The sequence below is a fragment of the Leptidea sinapis genome, chromosome 35 (assembly GCF_905404315.1).
Source record: "Leptidea sinapis chromosome 35, ilLepSina1.1, whole genome shotgun sequence".
Taxonomy (NCBI): Eukaryota; Metazoa; Arthropoda; class Insecta; order Lepidoptera; family Pieridae; genus Leptidea; species Leptidea sinapis.
Window position 1 is genome coordinate 5,824,467 of NC_066299.1, and position 20,427 is coordinate 5,844,893.

Below are 20,427 nucleotides of genomic sequence, written 5' to 3' on the forward strand. Positions count from 1 at the left end.
TTTATCAAATCAAAGAAAAATAGAGAAACAGTACCTGAACAAAGTTATTTGATAATTATTTTAGTGTGAAATCTAAGTAATAAAAACAATGTATACTTAACCTTAGGTGAATATTCGAAACGTTGAAATCAAAACGTTTCTTCTTTAGAACTTTACCAAGCTAAGTGACAGCGGAACGATTAATATGATTAAGTATCCACTTTTTTCAACTTAACTTTCACTTAGTCATTTTACGAAACTGTAAGCGACAATGATAAATAGACAATGCTTTATCACTAGGCAATTATAATACTTTTGTAAAAAGTTCCAAGGGATTTGTAAAAAAATACTATAAAATATATAAATATAAAATAAAATAAATAAATAAATAATTATTTTATAGCATATATATAATATCTTTGGCATTGTTACATTTTAATAAGATACCTTGATTTAAATAGTATATAAAATCAGTTTAACATGTAAAACGTTTTAAATATTTCATTGAAAATACACTTCATGTTTTTATTGCCTAGAACATTATTACTAGCCGCTATGTAAATATTTTACTACCCTTCGGTTCGTATTTTGTGTTACCATAATATTTATTACCTCTTGAAAATTTGAAAATTAAATTAGGATTAATGAAAGTGTTTAATTGTATAAGTACTTATTATGTGGTCTGTTGTCAGATCTGGTTTTCTGATAAAACATTATTACTCCCGCGACACCCACACTCATTTAATAATAATTTGTCACTTAATTGCAGAGTTAAAGTGAAGATAAGAACTGATAAGATAATACTGATCTCAAAAACATCATCGGAAAATGGGTCTTCGTAATAATTTGTAAACAAATCAGTAGGTTTTCCCCTTCTTATGATGATTTACGATTGTGTATGATTTAGAAAAAGGCTTGTAATGGCAATCACGCGTATAATTTTTATGAGTAGTATGATATATAAGAATTTGTTGTTAAGCGCATACTATCACAAAATGCGTATTATAAGATAGAAGAATATTTAAATGACAAAATTATTTGGAACAATAATTGTAATTTAGTTACAAAACAAAATAAATAGATGATAGGTAACAGGTATTATATGTACAATACCATCGATGACTTTTATATTTTTACTATTGACATTTATATTGTTACTAGCTGACCCGGCAAACGTTGTTTTGCCATATAAAGTATAATTCACGCGATAGTTTTATAAGTAATAAAATATATTATAGCCTGTACATCATTTTGTTCTATTGTCGATAGTTTTTGCAGCGCACGCAAAAATAAAATAGGTTTTCGATTTTACACCTTGTGTTACAAAATAGCAATTTTATTACGGATCCCTAATTTTGAAAAAAAAAAAAACATAGCCTATAGCCTTCCTCGATAAATGGACTACCCAACACTGAAAGAATCATTCAAATCGGACCAGTAGTACCAGAGATTAGCTTGTTCAAACAAACACTGCAGCTTTATATATTAGTATAGACTGTAACATTCAGATTGTAACATTTATATTTTTACGATAATGTATTAAATTATTCTATTGTATTTATGACGTGGAAAAGTGTTTTTTATATACCTACTTTCAATAAATTGTTTTGATTTGATTTGATTTGATTTGCAGTTTGCTACGAAATGTATTCATGACTCAGATCCAACGTTATTTAAAGTTAGAAGTGACAAGACTTTTTATTTTTTTATCTCATTTTAATATTTGTTTCAATTTATTATTAATATTATTTTGTTCTAATTGTAATTACTGCTTATAATCTGTATGTTTGTTCGAGTTTTATATATTAATAATTTAATTCAAGCGAGGTGTCGCCCTTAAAGATCAGCATTGCAACACATTTGAGTTGGAACACAATATGCTGAGTGGCTCGTTTTATAAACATCACACATTTTTATATTTTCATATTTTTGAGTTGTTTCATTTTTGTTATTTTTAAGCTATTGCATAGCTTCTATCGCGGGCCTTGAGCGTGGGGACCGAATCCAGAAATTCTGTAACGAAAATAACCTAACACTTACTTACTAGATGTATATAGATATTTCGGCACACATTTACAGTTGCCGTGGAACAGCGGTTATCACATATGCTTGTTGTGCAGAAGGTCCCAGGTTCGAGCCTGTGGTAAATCTTGATATTTTTTTAATTTCTTTATTTTTTTTTATCACGTTTTTTTAATTTTTATAATTATGACAAGCATTTTTATTTAGTTTCACCTGTCCCGTTGGCTGTCTGTAATCTGATCTTGCAAGTTAAATTTTACTCAGTTCCCGTTTGCTTTTTTTTTAATTAATTTTATTAAAAAAAAATACTGCATAAATAAAATAAATAAATAATTATAATTGCATAAGTTGATAAAAAATGCTATGCAATAGCTTCACCGCGGCAGTCCCCGAGGGCCCGAGTGCCAGTCTAAATGAATGTTTTTTTCTTTCTTTCTTTAACATTACATTATGTTGAATATATAATATATTCTATGTAGAGGTATAAGCGAGGTTCAAACAAGTGTTCGGGCCATCAATGGTGGATATTTCATCCCCATTAGTTTGGACACAAAAGGAGCGTAGAAGCGTTGCCGAAAGCAAGAATTTTTCAAGAGATAGGTTTAGACAGACGGAGAACTTGTGGCTAAACTGCAAAAAATAGGTAATAGGAAATTATGATTTAGTGCCTCGTATTATCAAATATACAATTAATTTTCCTGAATCTACCCTTCGATAATTTATACGTCTAGATGTTAAGCAACGTTTGATAACAGAAGACTTTTTAATTTCAATGAGTGATTTCATATCCTATTTTGAATATTAATATGAAATTGAATTTGAATTTGAAGGTTCTACCTTTAATGTTTATTTCACAATTAAAGAAAAGCAGATTTGCACAAACTAAAATATGAATTTATTTATCAAACTTTAAAAATACAAGTACTTAAGGGATTCTTTTAATTTTATAAAAAAGCAGGGAAACAGTTTCAGAGGCTATCATTATCTACTCATAAAGTAAGCACAAGTCGTAAAATACAAAGATAAAGATTAATCACCCCCATTAAGTAAATCTGAAAATTGAACATGACCTATGTTAGATATCGTTTCAGATCTTGTTTATCATAAAAATGAATTGTCATAGAAAGTGATCCAAGTTGTAAAATTTAGATCAATTAGTTGACAATATAAAAGAAGAAAGTTATAAGTTATAAGTTAGTGTTAAGAATATCTATGTAAAGGTTTTTGAAAGCAGTAAATATAATCTCTGAATTAAATAAACTTCTTGCAGATAATATATTGAACAAATTGTATTAATATTCCTTCTAATGCACCCGTCGTTCTGATAGACACAGAGGTGGTAGAGACAGAGAGTGAGGAGTGTTTTATTAACAAAGCGAAAGCTGGTTTCGGTCCGAAACGAAACAACGACGAACTTCGAATTAAATCCTATTACCAAAAAGTACTTCGGATCCGAATAGTGCGGACGGATTACGTTTCGGAACCACCAGAAAAAGTACATGTCAAATGAATTTGGTACTAACGTAAACGAAAGACATAATGCATTATCGTGAACTTCGTATCGATCTTCGGATCCGAAACACTTTCGTAATAGGAACCTGTACGATCCGTTAATCGAAACTTCGTATTTCGTTTTTGGTTATATTACCAAAAATCGGTTATATTGGCTCCTGGAAACAAATGAAATATAAATAAAGTTATATCAACACGAAAAATTGATAAGCGGTCGTAAATAACGAATAATGTATCAGAATTATATAGAAATAAACTTTAAAGGTTGATTAAAATTCAAATATAATCTCCAAGGAAAGGTCCAACCTCGTTTACTACAATATATCTATTGTTTAAAATTGTTGATGTGTTCTTGATTAATCCTTTATCAATCCTCCATTGTCTCACAGATTTTCACATGAATAAACATGTCCTATTCAATTGTCACAGAGAAATCTTTCACTTGTAAGTAATTATTAATTATTTAAAGCATTAATTACCACATAGATATCTAGCACTGAACAGGATTCGACAGATTGTGTCGTATTCGTATTATTTGAATCATGATCATTTCATCATTTCACTCATATCTCAAACACAAATCTCCGTGCCATTCGTGTGACTATACACAAACTCGATTTCCAATTTTGTACCTAATCTGAACACGTGACGTTCTTTCAGAGTAACGACTTTATTGGCATGTTTTTCTATAACTTTATACCATATGTTATGTGTGTGTAATAAAATAACAGTATGTGTAAGCAAATTTCAAGCTACTTCTTTTTTATAACTGTAGGATAATAACATTAAGGTTGGTCACGATAACATTTACGGCCGCTTTCAATAACCTAACCTTAGTTTAACTTACTAGAAGTAGATAAATCTATCCTTTTACGCTTACTTACATTTCAATAACCTATCAACATAAAGCATTGGACTATAACTATATTGGACATAACTATGAATAGATAAGATCTTGTCATTAAACGGTGATAGCAATGTATCCGTAATTAGAGATACGTTATTGAAAACGGCCGTCAGTCTTTAGTACATAATATGTCGTACTGACTTGGAAATACCCAGTTTGGTTGTTCGTGGAAAAACATTAGTTGAATTGTTTTCCACGAATGTTGAATATATTGCTGTCAACACTGTTAATACAATGATAATTTTGAAGTTTTCCAAACGTCAGGCAGCCGTGCATATAGACACGTGAAACTTTATACATTCGAAGTGATTCGAATCACAGAACAGTTAAAAGTCATTTAAACTGTTCTGTGGTTCGAATAAACCAATCATAACCAAAATCTCTATACTGGAAAACATTTTGCATATTCTTGGTTTATTTTCAGGTATAACTTTATACCAACTTTACTGTTTTTATGATTTTAAAAGAATTATCAGCAAATTGGGTCATAAATCCATCGACTAACGGTGGTACTTTTAAATAGTGATGCTATTTTTGGCTGTTGAAGTTTTCTCAGTATAATACTCTTGTAGTTTTGCAGGAAATCGTGGGCGGCTAAAGTCCCTTGTCATTAGGTATGACACAAGGTTAATTATACTCCAATCCTATAAAATTTATCCCTTCGTAATATTGGCAAGTGCCCCGCGCCGCGGTATGCTTTAGATAGGCGCGATTTCGCGCGCGCAGCGATTTCAATGCGTATTATTTTACGTTTATTAATAGATTGCTTATAATTAGGATGATTTGAGTGAATGTATATGAATGCTATTGAAACAAGCTATAAGACCATGCAAAAAAAAAAACACCTTATAAACCAAATGAGGGCCAGAACTTGGTCAGGGCGTGCTGTGCCGTATAGCACTTCCGATTTTGATCTATCTGAAAAATCTAGTGACATATGGAACTTCCCGATTTCGGAAGAAACTGTTATGAGTATTTCAATAAATTAAATTTATCGAATAATTTATTGAATTAAGACATTATTATTTTGAGGAAAACCATAATTTTAAGACGCGCGGTTGGGCTTAAGGTGCATTCTGCACGTGGACTAACAATTCTTAACGGAATTAACACATAAAATAACTCATAAAGAAAAAAATAATAGGATATAAGGACTTATTTATGATCATTTATACTTTGTCCCTTAGATAATTTATACGTCTATATAGAGCCTCTTGCTAAGGCGGTTTATTACTTTAGGGTGCGTGACAAGCTACTTCTTATATTCACGTTTTATGTCACATTGTGTTAATGTGAGTGCATTGCTCAAAATATAGGTTAACAGTCAACCTCTATTTTTTCTATAAATTTTTTTCGACGTTTTCATAGCTAGCACAGTGTATGTAGGCGTATTATGCTCTAAGGTTTGTTCATATAAATAATTTAGAATTATTTTCCTCTTATGATAAAAAAAATATTAATTACTCTACATACTTAACGGAGCGGTGATAAGATCATTCACTGTACGTCAAAATCTTTTATTCAATTTAAAAGTATAAACTTTAATTTCAGTTTATAGCTTGCATTAATAAAGGTGCTTATGATCTTAATAATACCTAACAAATTTTACTATATTCAATAATATTGTACCGTCTTACATTGATATTTCGGCCAGGCTCGTTTTCAACCAGTTGCATGGCGATATCTTTACAGTCGCGTCTCACGGTTGGTGGAACACGACTGTCGTCTTCCCAATACCGAGATGGTGCATGAGCGTATAATGCGGCTGGTGTGGCGTGCGTTATTCTAGCTGTTGTTACTATTCCACTAGATTTACCTGTCAAAAAATCAATAGGTTATTTCATTGACATTCTATGCATATAGACAAATCACACATAAGTGGAAATATTGACACGAGAGTGGGTTAGGAATTGGAAATAATAACTCCGCTTAAAGGAACGAGTCTTTATTTGCGTTCACTTTTAAAACTTGCACTTCACCGGTCTGCCGCTGATCCTCTTGTCGATGGCGGTACCTTCAATAGATCACACCGCACCGAACACTAGTTCTTTTCTTTCTTCTTCTTCTTCTTTTTTCTTAATCACTTTCCACTTTTCACCACTTCTTCTTCTCTTACTTCTTTTCCCTTTTCACTTTTGAGTGTGAACTAGAACTGCCGTAGGCCTCGCTTAGTACGGCTTATATACCCCCGGATCTGTTCTATTTTCACAATGATTCTCCCATAATATAATCCCTATCTATAAATTTAAATTGTACTAGAAATTACTTTTAACTATTTTTATCCTGCTCACACATTTTCCACCCTTTTTTCTCTGTTCGATTTGATCCTGAACTTACTAGAAATTTCCAGTAACTTTACAAAACCCAAAAAATTCCATACACTGGTAGGTGTATCAAACCCGGGTCTACATCGTCTGAAGTAAACACTTTTCCACTGAGCTACGAGTATTGCTGATGGAGTTGTTGAAATTATGAATGCCTTGAAGTTTGATAACTCTCGTCATGTACGTTGCTGCACGACATAAAACTTGACAACTCTCGTGGTGTACGTCGAAGCGTTGCTACGCTACAATATGGAATATGCCATAAGTAACACCAGAATAAACTTCGACTGCTATATCTATACATTGCCGCATTTAATCTAGTTGTTTTAATTATTATTGGCCAATAAGCAGCAATGTAAACCATTTATTCAGTTTAGGTTAGAAGTGTTGAAGTTTGACAGTTGATAGACGACTAATGCGAAAAGTGTGCTTATATTATCTTTAAGCACACTTTTGCCGTTCCGCCATCAGACTACGAATGATATATATGTGTATAGAATGCCATTGGGTTAGTTATAATCATATAATGGAAATGACAACACTAAAAACCCATAAAAGATTCAAAGCAAATAAACACAATAATCAGCTTAATTATGTGTTTGAGACTGTCCGTTAATAGATCAAAATTGAAAAGGCTGGTTTATGAAGTTTAAATAGATCAGAATTCAACAATAATTTCGAAGACTTAAGTCAGTCACAATTAATTTGTAAAACTTCACCTAAATAGCAATAATTAAACGATTTGATTTGAAATTTTGAAATATAAATTTATAATAAATTACTATTATTAGTATGAGACTTAAATGTGTCATTCTGTAAATTTACATTAGTCTTAGTAACAACCAAATAACATGTTGTAAATATTTTTTATACAGTTGCTCAAAAAGTGGTTTATTACAGGGACGTGGGCTAGTTAGCATTCGATCGGATGTGGGCTATTACATACTCGAGCTTTTTCTTTACCTTTTCCGCACTCGTGCGTTCTCTTTCCCAACTGTCAAAATAATGTGTTTTACAAAAAAAAATCATAGCAGTTTTTATGATTCATGCAAATATTTCTAAAAAGACGCTATTTATTTGTTTCAATATCAGTTTTAATGGTTTTATTCAATGAGTTAGGGTAGGTTAGGTTTCACTTCTTATAACTTTTATGAGAACTAAATGATTAGTTAGTTGAGTTTATTGTGTTTTTATTATTTTATTAAATTGTTTAATTTTTTCGCAACTGTATTAAAAATACTGGACAACTTGTCCAGTACACGTGCGGAACCGTCATTGCAACTTGTTCCGACTGTCAACCCTCACCTTCGGCTGCGCCTTGGCTCGGGTAGACATTTGTCGGAACTCTTTGCAATGACAGACTTTCCGCACTCGTTATCAATTATACTATTATCTACATCCATGCTTTAAATCCTCTATTCTAGATTAGATTCTGAAACAGTTATCTTATTGCCAACATTAAAACACCCAATGTCCTAATAACCATTACATCATCCAAACGAGTGCTGTAATGTTTATGTTATATTAATATATTTTTCGATCCCTTCATGCGCAAAGAGTTTCAACAGACAGCCACATTCTTATTGCTCGATGCGTGGTATATGTATGAATTTCAAAAAAAGAACACTTTCGTTTACGCGCGTTCTACGCTACCAGAACTTTGCGCGCCGTAAAAAAAAGTAGATTATTCGAATCCCCGCCATTTTTCTTGAAAAAATGAGCAATTCAAGTTTTGACAGCACACCGCCGGATATTTTAAGCGCTGCAAAAGAACATAATATTCAAGTGAATTTTAATAATTGCCCTACACAAAATGTAAATTACTGCTAAAAATAGTTTATTTGTATATAATCAGTAATGGATGATATTGGGTTGCTAGTAGGACTGGCTGTTTTCATGTTATCAGTAAGCTAACTTTCAGAATCTTTTAGAGATTATATTATGGGTTTAGATAAAGTCTTGTATGCAACTGTTGATAGTTAGATATTAAAACACTCATGTGATAAACCCACATTAGTGTTTTTATACCCCTTAATACTCAACACTTGCATTAATATTTATAATAAACTAGAAACTCAACATAAAATAGATGTGAAAGAAATATCTAGGCCCAGGCGAAATGCGATCCCATTTGTAAAACGATATATTCTGAACTCAGATCGTTATCGAAATCTATCGTTTCCACAAATCGTTTGGTGGCACTCCTCTAACCAAATGTATTATCACAGTGACACTACTTTAGTTTCAGACAGATTGCTTGGTTTCGTATGGGCTCAATTCCAATATATTATCCTTCAGTTATACGGAAATGCAATTTTTGCGTTGCTTCATGGATTTCAAAGTTCAATTTTAAAATAAGATGTCAATCTAACATGCTATATGTATATTTTCAATATCTCTCTAGACTCTTGATTTCGCTCTTTCATTGAATTTTAGTAACTTCAGTTGACATAAAACCGCTTTCTTTCTTTAATGCACGGACGAGTAAAAAAATAAGGACTCCGTGTCACCTAACATAACAGTGAGGCACCAAAACAAGCCGGTAAACGTGTAAATACATAGCCCCACGCATACACTTACACTAATACAAGCCGATCGGCCGCCATTATGAGATTTGACATCGTCAGTGACAGATCAGATTGCGTCGCAACAAACTATTTTAAAAATACCGTCGTGCATTGCGAAAAAGTATAAAAACAATAATATAAAAGTATTTGTGGATTTATGTTTATTTAAGGGAGAAAAAATTGTGTAACTGGTATATCCCGTAACCGCACACACACTAGCATTAAGGTGCTTCACTTGCTAATATCACGCGTGGAGTCCTTCTTTTTTTACTAGTCCGCGCTTTAATGTTCTTATCTTTTTTAAAGACTTCTTTAAATTACTTACATCTTAATTTATTTCTGTCAAACTTCTTTTATTTTCCATCTCTCGTTATTCATTCCGTTAGATGTCTGGTTCATTTATTAACTTTGTTTGGTGATGTCTATATAATACTCTGTCGCTATTATAGATATATATAGATATTGTGTGAGTGAATTTGTTGTTGAAGTGTAAATAAATACTTTCAAATTTATTCTTATTTTAAATTATGATAAATACTATTTCTCATACATATCATATACATTCTCCCAAGTGCCTCATATTGCTATATACTACTTCTAGGAGAAAACTTAAAACAATATATTATTATTTTAGCAAATAAATTGAAAATATGCATTTAAAAACTTGAGCACAAACAGCTATTTGAATTATATTTCGACAGCCATTGAAAAATATTTTCAAGGCTGTCACATAAGTTTAATATAAATTGTTACTGGCCAGTTTGTTATCCGTCAAAGTGTAATGTTGAGCTAAGCCGCTTAAAGTCCGCGGATTTTCATACAACTTTTATGCCCACATATTTGATCGAAATAAATGACAAACAGTCCAGTTGTCATATCGATACGAAAAGTTTTGAATAATATATTTTATATTTGTAACTGTAAAATGAAAAAAATAAATATTTTAAGCTCTTAAGTTTAACCCTGGCATTCTGACTAGTAAACGAGAGGCGATCAAAATATAGAAAGATATGGGAAATTGCTTACAATCCCATGATTTTGAAAGCGAGCATTAATTCATTAATTTACGTTAACTTAGACCAAGAAATCACTCAAAACGTTACGAACTTAGATATCTGGAAAGACTCACAAGGCAAACAATTGCACTTATATAACAAACAAAGCTATTGCCTTAAAATAAATATTTTGCTTTCTTAAGAAGCATTAATATTAAACGAAACATAATATCAACTTATAATATATAAAATTGATGCCTTTACAATTCTTTTTGATGTCATTTCGAATATTCTAGATGCTATTACCGCTTCGGAAACAAATGGCGCTCTGAGAGAGACAACTTGACAACTCTCGGTACGTCGAAGCGTTGCCACGCGACAATATGGAATATGCTACAAGTTACTGCAGAATAAGCTTTGAATGCTATATCTATACATTGCCGCATTTACTCTAGATGTTTTAATTATTATTGGCTAATAAACAGCAATGTAAACCCTTTATTCAGTTTACGAGTTAGGTTACGAGTGTTGAACTTAGAACCCGATACGGGCAGTCATAGTTGATACATGACTAAGGAGAAAATTTGTTTGTTTGTTTGTTTTATTGTTCACATTGTCTTTAAGCACACTTTTGCCGTTCCGCTATCAGACTGCGAATGATATCATTGTATGTGTATAGAACACGATTTGGATATTTACAATAATATAATGGAAATGACAACATTATAAAACTCAAAATAGATTCAATTTACTATATTATAATACTTACAAAATAAATTACGAACAAAGAAATTCATCAAAATAATCAGCTTAATTATGTGTTTGAGACTGTCCGTTAATGAAATTGTAAAGGCTGGTTTATATTATAAGCCATAGAAGCAGCGTAAGAAACTCTCTCAGCATTCTTTTCTTTTTGCGCTCTTGCGCAATTTCTAGCTGACTTACCCGAATTCATTACCATCAGGTTAATGCCAAGACAATAGAACTAGCGCGAAAATAACTATATATATATACTCTTAACTAATAAAGTCCTTATACATATCCATCTATATATTTTGCTACATCTTGCAAAAGTTTACTTTCAGGTCAAAAGATCCTTATAAGATTATACATTACCAGCTTCATGCGCCCAATCAATCAATGACGTCACTTTAGAATTGATTGCGGAAGCGCAATTGTTGAATCGACCACCAGCATCTAATCCCAACGTCTCGTATCTTGCCTTCACCCCACAGAGAAGGGCAGTGGCACATGCTGAAGACTCGCCTGTTTGAGCATCCACGTTGTACGTCTACAAGAAAACAAATCTCATATAAATAATGCACAGAATTAATTCGTTTACTTTTAAATTACTTCCGTAGATTCAAATTTATATTTTTATTCAAAATAGGATATGATGTCACTTATTAAAAGTCAAAAACTAGCCATTCCAAAAAGTATGCCTTAGGCCTGAGAAGAACGGGGGTAAGAAACTCAACGGTCTTCTTCTTTTTCATATAAATATGGTTACAGTGTAATATCGTACAATAAAATTATTATTTTAAAGAGCCTAAGGGCGGTCGCTCCATTCACATACGTTGGTGTCATTATTAAAGTCATTGACGACCCGTCATATTAAATATATATAGCCGAATGGTTAGTGACCCTGACTTCTAAGCTAGAGGTCCCGGGTTCGAATCCCGGTAGGTGCAATCATTTATATGATGAATATGGATGTTTATATGTATTTATGTATGTTTAAGTAAGTATATTGTATTAAATATATCGTTGTCTTGTACCCATAGTACAGGCTATGCCTAGTTTGGGGCAAGATAATTTGTGTAAAAGTGTGTCAATATTACAAAAAAAAAATGTAATAGTAACCTATACCACACAAAGATTTTTAACATTTCCTTTGAATTTCGTAATACCATTTTCTGGGATATTGTTGTAAACTGAACTTAGTCAAGTAGTAGGCATTATAAGTTTGTCTGTTCCTTTTGCTAACATTTTTCACACAATTTTCTTTAATTCACTTATATGCGTATGTACATACAATACATTATCAAGAATATATTGAAAAGCAACAGTTAAGATGTTAATTTCTTTGATATAAAAAAGGTACAGAAAATTTACATTTACGGTTACAAAGTAACTCTAAATAAGCACGTTGAGTCTTTTATCTCCTTTGGTTACAAAGTGCCCCTCATAAAAAACTGGTTCGAATGAGTTACAAACATATTATTTTCGCCCTCCCAGTAGATAGTTCGGTCCTATAACTTCTACGACGGCCTACCTATCGACATTTAGGTACTGATTACATTTGGTATTCGCTATTTTGGCTTTAATAGCAGATGTAAGTTATATTGTGATTGTACTTTCAACAATGTACACTCATCTATGTCCCTCAACTCTGCGCAATAAATCATCACTTAGTAAGTCGTAACTTTTACGTAGTCATATATATTTAGAGTCCAGTGCCATTCTGTCATATATCAATTGTTTTTTATTGAAGAGGAGAACAAATGAGCAGTAATCACATAGCGCTTTTATTCAAGGTACCCATGTCGTATTGTCCTGGAAGCATCACATAAGAAATTCGCATTCCATAGTTTGTACGAGGAAGAAAGTTTCTTGAAAACCGCACTGTAGACGAACGCTATACATTCAGATATTGGGGATGATATCCTAATTCGTGGCATGTAGTGCGAAAGTAGTATATGGCGGAAGAATCAGATCAAACAGCACTTCAGAACACTTCCCGTCATAAATGTGATAGAAGGTACACAATTATACTAGTGTACAAAAATCCTGTAATGAGAAAAATATTAAATGTCTCGTGTAACTGATCAAACAGGCTCCCACATCCTTCAAACCGGAACTAATAACAAAAATAGCATTGCTATACACTCGGGCACTAATCGGACAAGGTCTTTCGGTACTCTTAGAAATTGCCTACAACTCTTTGAAAAACGCTAAACTGTATCGGCCTTACAAATAAACTTGAAAACCTGAGAATAAGCCAAGAATATGCAAAATGTTGACTATATCGCTGACAACACTGTCAATACAACGATAATGTGATTCTGAAGCTGTCAGAATGTCACTCAGCCTTGCAAACAAACGCGGGAAAGGTTATACGTACGAATAAACCAATCATCAGCCTAGTGAAACTCTCTAAGAAAAAAGCGAATACGGCTATTTCAAACTTATCTCAAATGACTGCACGTTTCATAGTAAACTTTAAATTTTTACTGAGGCAGTTCCGCATCTTATTACGTAGTATTTACAATAATTATTATTAAATAATCCTCTTTGCCAGTCGTAAGCATAATATCTATTTGTGCATATTCTTGGTATATTCTCAGATATAACTTTATGTCAATTTGATTTATATTACGGTTTGGATATTGCTCGTAAATAATAATAATAATAATTCTTTATTTGTCCAATAAAACTATTAAATAATTCTATTACACAAATACTGTGTTATTACGAAGATGCCAAGAGTATACAAATATTTTATATAACTAATGTTGTTAATTTATAATTAGCTCATTTATATGATTTAGTGATGCCTTAATTAAGTAGATAAACAACTTGTATGTTTAATATACAAGTTTCTCTAGTTAAATCTAGATTAATCAACTCAAATATTATTAACATTGCATTCATTCAGTCTGCATCATTCATCTATTTTCTGTAAAGTTTCATAAATCAACATCGAGTGTGTAGTGGAGCGTTAGATAAAGGAGCCAATATTGAATTTACAAAGCTTTCAATAAATAAATAGCAATTTCTCGTCATAGCTGACGTGGATATGATTATTTATTCAACAAGATCGCCGCTGAATAGCATAATTATTTTAGTTACAAGATTAAACTGAACGGCAAGTAATTTGCTTATCATTTATCGTAACTTTGGGAGCTTGATCAAAACTTATAAAACAGTTTTTATTAAGCATTATTTCATGTGAATTCAAATTCAAATATTTTTATTCAAAATAGGATTTATAATCACTTATTGAACGTCAAAATCTACCACCCATTCAAAACAGACTGCCTCAGACCGACAGAGAAGAATGGGCGCAAGAAACTCAGCGGGATTTTTTTTTATATAAAATATGGATTACAATGTAATATCGTACAATAAACATTTATAATAAAAGAGCCTGAGGGTGTTCGCTTTAATCCCAGTCCGTGGTGTCATTAAGAAAATCGTTTATGCTATAATAACCTTTTCCACACAAACGTTTTTTAACAATTCTTTTAAATTTCGTAACACATTTGTGTTGTACATTTTCTGGGATCATATTGTAGAAGCATATACATCGCCCAACAAAAGACTTACTAACTCGACCCAACCGAGTAGAATGATAAGAAGTATGAATACATCTTATGACTTGTATCTTATGTCTTTTAAATCGTTAAAAGCCGGCTGTACGCACGAAAAGTGTCACATTCCGCCTTAGCCAAACGTGTAAGCGAGTTCTTTTTAAAGATATAGCGCTGACATAGACATAGGTCTGGCGCACCCCAGTATCAGCCCAATCCATTTGACCGCGTGCAACGCAGAGCAGCTCGAATTATCGGGGTGGGTGCTCTGTGAACGGCTGGATCACTTGGCGTTGGGTAGAGACATCGTTACATTGTGTGTCCTGTACCGCATTTATCACAGGGTGTGTTCCGATGAGCTGTTTCACCTGATTCCTGCCGCCGAATTCCACCTTCGCACGACACGCCACAAGTTAGGATATCATCCCCACCATCTGGATGTGTGGCGGTCCTCCACAGTGCGGTTTTTAAGGAGCTTTCCTCCACGTACTACAAAGCTGTGGAATGATCTTCCTTGTACGGTGTTTCCGGGACGATTTGACATGGGTACCTAAGAAAAAGCGCGTACACCTTCCTTAAAGGCCGGCAACGCTCCTGTGATTCCTCTGGTGTTGCAAGAGAATGTGGGTGGAGGTGATCACTTAACAACAGTTGACCCGTACGCTCGTTTGTCCTCATTTTCCATAAAAAAAACATAGTTGTTTTTTATTTAGACTGTGTAATGAGGGTAAATACTTCGATTAATTGATATATTTTCCTATACAGAAATTGTTTTAATTTATCAGTACAAAACGACAATAGGATAATACTTTAACCCCTAATATGACATTACTGGTTAACATCACTGAGTTCTACCGCAAAAGCTTGGATTATATTTTATACATCTATTTAGACAGCTGTGAAAAAGTCGAAAGAAATTGAGGTCCAAGGCCTCTTTTAATACTATAATATAACATTGGTCGAAGGTTTAGTTTGATCAATTCACGCACACTGACAGAAAGTGTCATACAAATCGCGAGTGTAAAACGTATCTCTCACGCACACTACAGTAATAAACCTTGCCTATTTTCATCGGAATGTTTTTCGTGTGAGAGTAAATACTTCGTCTAAATAATATATATATTTTAACTTATAATAAATATTTAAATTTCAGTTCTAAATGGCACTTTTATACTTTAACGCCTATTATTTGGTTTGCCAAAATACAGCTTTAAATATAACATATAATTTAATAAGCTCACTGCTTGGCTCAAACATGAAACGACGTTAATCCAAAGCGCTACTTAAGATAAGGCAGTATATAAACTTTAATTAAGGTTCGTGTCACACGTGTTCCCTTTGTATTATGATAAAAGATGACTGGGTTATTAAACCGATTCCTTAAGCTATGTGTATATGTTTCGTACAAATAGAAATTATATCAATTAAAGTTGAAATTTAGGTATATTCACATGATCGAAAAGTGTTATAATATCTTAGAATAACATTGTTTATATAATGAGGGTAGAAAACGAAATCAAATGAATCACCACTTTGGTGGAATTCTCTAACGATGTGTTTAGGTTAGAAGCTAGTTCGAAGCACATTTTAGCGTGTCATTTAAATTATAAAATGAGGTATTTAAAAATAAACTCTCTTCAAAGGACCATTTTATGTTACATATTTTCAACAGTATCGTATTTAATAAATTGAACAAAAAAGTGTGTACTTTTGTCTACGTAAGAAGTTATACTTCTTTGGAGTAACAAAAAAATACTGCCAATTCAGTAAAATATTATTTACATAATTTGGTTAAATAATGTTTATTAGAATATCATTTATTTTAGAAAATTAGAAAGTCAAATTATTGTGCGCGAAAGATTCACTGATAGTTTTCCCTGACGCCCCAAAAGATATATAACATCTATATTGGTGGGCCGCTTAAGGCCTTATACTGCCGGCTTATACTTATCCCTCTACTTTTCCCTTCCAGGTTATGGTGTTGGCGTGTCCGAAAGGAAAGTGCAAGTCATGGTGTTTTATTTTTTACTCCCAAATTCCATCTTATACTTTAAAAAAGGTCGCATCCAGTTTACGGGCATAAATAACTTTACAAGTAGCAAATAATTTTCCTTCCTTCCTTGACTTTTTTTTTTTTATGGAATAGGAGGACAAACGAGCGTACGGGTCACCTGGTGTTAAGTGATCACCGCCGCCCACACTCTCCTGCAACACCAGAGGAATCACAAGAGCGTTGCCGGCCTTTAAGGAAGGTGTACGCGCTTTTCTTGAAGGTACCCATGTCGTATCGTCCCGGAAACACCACACAAGGAAGCTCATTCCACAGCTTCGTGGTACGAGGAAGAAAGCTCCTTAAAAACCGCACTGTGGAGGACCGCCACACATCCAGATGGTGGGGATGATATCGTAACTTGTGGCGTGTCGTGCGAAGGTGAAATTCGGCGGCAGGAATCAGGTTGAACAGCTCTTCGGAACACTCCCCGTGATAAATGCGGTAGAAGACACACAATGAAGCGACGTCTCTACGCAACGCCAAGTGATCCAGTCGTTCACAGAGTACTGGGTCCCCGACAATTCGAGCTGCTCTGCGTTGCACGCGGTCAAATGGATCGAGCTGATACTGGGGTGCGCCAGACCAGAGATGACAGCAATACTCCATGTGAGGCCGGACCTGCGCTTTGTAGAGCGCTAGAATGTGGGCCGGCTTGAAGTATTGCCGTGCTCTATTTATGACGCCCAGTTTCTTTGAAGCCAGTTTGGCTTTGCCCTCCAGATGGCCACGGAATTGGCAATTGCTCGAGATTTCGAGACCCAGTATTCCGATACTAGGCGAGGCTTTAAGGGAAGTGTTCTCGAAGAGCGGTGATACGGCAAATGGGGTTTTTTTAGTGGTAAACGCGCAAACTTGAGTCTTCTGGGGGTTAAATTGGATAAGATTCAACTTACCCCATTCCGCGACCTTCTCGAGAGAGGACTCGATAGAAGACACATGTTTCTCCCGGCACTGGTCGACGTTTTCCCGAGAGACACCTGCATGGCCCGTGTATACGGCATCACCAGTGCTGTCGTCTGCATAGCAATGCATGTTGGCGGTGTCCAACATATCATTGATATGCAGAAGAAACAGCGTGGGAGATAGTACACAGCCTTGGGGCACTCCAGCGTTCACGGGCTTGGGATTCGAGCAACAACCGTCGATAACGACCTGTATGTTGCGCCCAGTGAGGAAGCTGGAGGTCCACTTGCATAAGCTCTCGGGAAGCCCAAATGATGGAAGTTTTGCGAGGAGCGCCTTGTGCCATACACGATCAAAGGCCTTTGCTATATCCAGACCAACTGCCAGGCCTTCCCCTTGCTTTCAATAGCCGCCGCCCATCTATGTGTTAGGTATACCAGAAGATCGCCAGTCGACCGACCATGGCGAAAGCCGTACTGCCGGTCGTTGATCAACTGGTGACCCTCAAGGTATATAGCTGGCGGTTAATTATGATCTCCATGATTTTGGAGAGTAGGGAGGTAATAGCAATAGGCCTGTAGTTTGCCGGATCCGAACTGTCTCCTTTTTTTGGGATCGGATGGACAAGGGCTGACTTCCATGAATCAGGGACTACGCCTTTTGAATAAGAGTGCCGGAATAAACGCGTTAGCACCGACGTCAACTCAGGGGCACACATTCTAAGCACGATTGGAGAAATGCCATCCGGCCCGCTCGACTTCCTGACGTCCAACGAAAACAGAGCTCGCCTAACAGTTTTCTGTCGGAACTGTACTTCAGGCATGGAGCTCTGACACCGCGGGATGGTCGGCGGTGTTTTTCCGTTGTCGTCAAGAGTCGAGTTGGAGGCAAAAAGAGTGCACAGGAGATCGGCTTTCTGTTTTGCCGTATGGGCCAGGGTGTCATTCCTCATGTGCAACGGCGGCATGGACGGCTGGTTGAAGTTACCAAGAGCAGCTTTCGACAACGACCAGAACTTGCGTGTTCCGGTCGGGTAACTGGAAAGCTGCTCGCCAATTTTGACGACGTGCTTCAATTTCGCACGGGCGATTTGCCGCTTAAAAAATCTGGAGGCACGGTTATATTTCCTCTTCAGAACTTTGCAGTTCGGATCCTTTGAGCCCAGCGCCGCAACCCAAGTTCAATACGCCTGTTTTTTGCAGTCCGATGCTGCTTTAACTGACGCATCAAACCAGGACTGTGATCTGCCACCGATCGGTACTACAGAGCTTGGTATAAAAATATCCATGCCCTGCAGTATCACATCGGCTACTGCAACGGCGCAGGCACTAGGATCATCCGAAGGGAAACAAACCCTGCCCCAAGGGTAGGATGCAAAAAAGGAACGCATCCTATCCCAATCTGCTGACTTGTAGTGCCAAACGCGGCGGGTCGCTGGTGGTCTGCGACGTTGGCGTCGGATAGGCACTACACTCCTGACCAGGCAATGGTCGGACGTTCCGAGAGGGGCGTCGACAGAGACCTGGTAACCATCGGGATGTGTAGTCAGCAGAAGATCTAATAAGGAGGGTATGTGGCTATCCACATCCGGGAACCGCGTCGGCGACTCAACCAATTGGGACAGACCATACGCCAATGCAAAATTATGCACAGATCGCCCTGCGTAGTCTGTGGTACGTGATCCAAGCCATTCGGCAATGTGCCCGTTGAAATCACCCAAGACTACGATTTCAGCGGAGGGGATCTGAGCAAGCACGTCATCAAATGCCGCTTGAATGCAGCCCATGAGGTGATCCGTTTCTGCGTTACCACTATGGGACCTGTAGACACACGCATAGATGCGGACGCCGAGACGGCGACAGCACATATCCTCCCTAACGTACACACATACCCCGGCATGAGGCATGAAATTATGCTCAATTTTGTACCCGGGGTACGTTTAATATGACGTATCGCTAGGTCGAGATATCTGCGTCTCCGTAAGGAAACATAATTATGTGATCACAGGATACGAATACAATACTTTCGTCGTAAAGTTCTAATTGAAGAGTATTTTGATAAATAAATTGATTTTTCCTTTACTAAGTAAATATTAACTTTATGCTATATTTTTATTTTGTTATTTATGCTATAATTACATGAAATTGAGACAACGAGTAGGTTAAAAATGGACAAGCAATTGAGATTAGTGAAGTAAATATAGGAGGCGAATGCACCTAGACAAATGAATGACGTAGGAATTATTCATTGTGGTGATCATTGCGGGAATGTTTTGACGAATTGTAATGAGGCTAAAATAAATTGATCATCAATAAAGGTAAGACCCTTTTTTATGGCAAAAAAGGAGGACTAATGAGCGTACGGGTCACCTGGTGTTAAGTGATCACCACCTCCCACATTCTCTTGCAACTCCAGAGGAATCACTGGACCTTTACCGTTCAAATGGTGTCGCTGTAAAATGGCATCATGTCTGAATAAACGGGCCCAAGAAAAATAATGAAGAATGACAAGATGGAGGAACTAAAAATGTGGTTAGATAATCGTAAAGGACAAAATAGAAATGACATAATGGTTTATTTGGCACTGTTGTCTGGTCAGAGAAATAACCACGCAAAAATTGTCCTTTTCGTCGTCAACAATTTGTACAACTGTACAGAGACACAATATCTTCATGGTGAAATTACTGAAGATTGAAATGAGATCAATTAAAATTTATATGTGAGTGATATGAAACCTTATTCCTTTTATATTATTAATTTGTATTGGCTATCTTAAAATATTTTCACACCAAATTATTACGGAGATTGGGTAACTGAATTTGTTTATCATTCCATTCTCGATGGCATATGAAG

The 20,427-nt window shown here is 35.2% G+C and overlaps 1 protein-coding gene and 1 long non-coding RNA gene across 2 annotated transcripts in view; one reads left to right on the plus strand and one right to left on the minus strand.

Moving 5' to 3' along the window:
• The window catches only part of LOC126975343 (alkaline phosphatase-like), a 124,970-nt gene that overhangs the window by 14,149 nt on the left and 90,394 nt on the right, over positions 1–20,427 (minus strand). The window contains exons 5-6 of the mRNA XM_050823189.1: positions 11,423–11,597; positions 6,058–6,236 (exon numbers count right to left, since the gene is read on the minus strand). Of these exons, the coding sequence (XP_050679146.1) occupies positions 6,058–6,236; positions 11,423–11,597 (354 nt within the window). The remainder of the gene's footprint in view (positions 1–6,057; positions 6,237–11,422; positions 11,598–20,427) is intronic.
• Positions 1,619–16,732, plus strand: LOC126975373 (uncharacterized). Its single transcript, XR_007731711.1, has 3 exons — positions 1,619–1,657; positions 2,059–2,122; positions 16,592–16,732. It is a non-coding gene; the product is annotated as an uncharacterized LOC126975373 (long non-coding RNA).